The 1075-nt window shown below is 45.6% G+C and overlaps 1 protein-coding gene across 1 annotated transcript; it reads right to left on the bottom strand.

Moving 5' to 3' along the window:
- Nucleotides 1-224: 224 nt before the first annotated feature.
- Nucleotides 225-687, bottom strand: LOC113022381 (60S ribosomal protein L30). Its single transcript, XM_026167774.1, has one exon. It carries the CDS (start codon nt 615-617, stop codon nt 267-269), a length of 351 nt encoding a protein of 116 aa, XP_026023559.1. The 5' UTR covers nt 618-687; the 3' UTR covers nt 225-266.
- Nucleotides 688-1075: the final 388 nt, after the last annotated feature.

Genomic DNA, 1075 nt, shown 5'->3' on the forward strand with positions numbered 1-1075 from the left:
AGTCTCTGTTTTCTTGTTCTCCCAAGCTGCTCCCGAGCTCGTACTAACACGCTGAATGGCATGCTTGAATATTACTTGAGAATATATTTGACTGTGTTACAGACTAAGGGACATTCTCTGCTGATAGGTGAAGGTACATTCTCTGCTGATAGACGTCCACGCCTCGGAGGAAGTCGATCCACGGATTAGGCCCTGGAAACAGTTTCCTTCAATTTTTTTTTTTTTTTTTTTTTCTGTTAACACCAACTTTATTTATAACAACAGATCTACTGAGCAGGCTGCTGCTGTTCCGGCATGCTCCTGATGATGTCAGAATCGCCAGGGTCGATGATAGCCAGTGTGCACACCCTGTAGTATTTGCCGCAGGCTGTGCCCAACTCGATGTTGTTTCCACTGTAGTGGTGGACACCAGTCTTGGCCAGCATAGCATAGTATTCAATCTCAGATTTCCTGAGAGCTGGGCAGTTGTTGGCCAGGATAACCAACTTGGCTTTTCCCTGACGGATCATCTTCTGGGACTGTTTGTAGCCCAGGACGTATTTTCCGCTTTTCATCACCAGCTGGAGACGGGAGTTGATGGACTCCATAGACTTTTTCGTCTTCTTTGCGGCCACCATGTTTGCGGTTTAGTCCGGACCGGCCAACTGTGAGTTAACTCCAATATGGCCTCGGAGAGAAAAATAACTAAAACAAAGGGGCCTTATTGAATGACAGAGTTTTCCTGCATAATGTCACTATAAAACAATATCCAGTAAATGCTACCATGGTACTAAAATACCTAACAAATGCCAAGTTCAAAATTGTGGGAACACGATTATTGTCTGTGCTATATCTCTGTGTTATTCTGTAATATTTTGGCTTGAGTGCCACCTGCCCTTTAAGAAGTGGCTCTCTGCCTATTGAGAACTGCTGCTTACTTAGGTTAGCACCAGTTTAATGAGGCCCCAGTTTTCTGTCTCCGTCCCAGGCCACACTACTGCAGCCTTATGCATATGGCTACACACCTGCTCCACAGCAGTGGCTGTTCACAGATGACCTAACTCTTCAGACAGCAGAAGTTTAGGCGGACAGAACC

The sequence above is a fragment of the Astatotilapia calliptera genome, chromosome 1, assembly GCF_900246225.1.
Source record: "Astatotilapia calliptera chromosome 1, fAstCal1.2, whole genome shotgun sequence".
Lineage (NCBI taxonomy): Eukaryota > Metazoa > Chordata > Actinopteri > Cichliformes > Cichlidae > Astatotilapia > Astatotilapia calliptera.

What these genes read in the sequence shown, in the direction of transcription:
- LOC113022381 (XM_026167774.1), bottom strand. Translation starts at nt 617, where the DNA reads ATGGTGGCCGCAAAGAAGACGAAAAAGTCTATGGAGTCCATCAACTCC.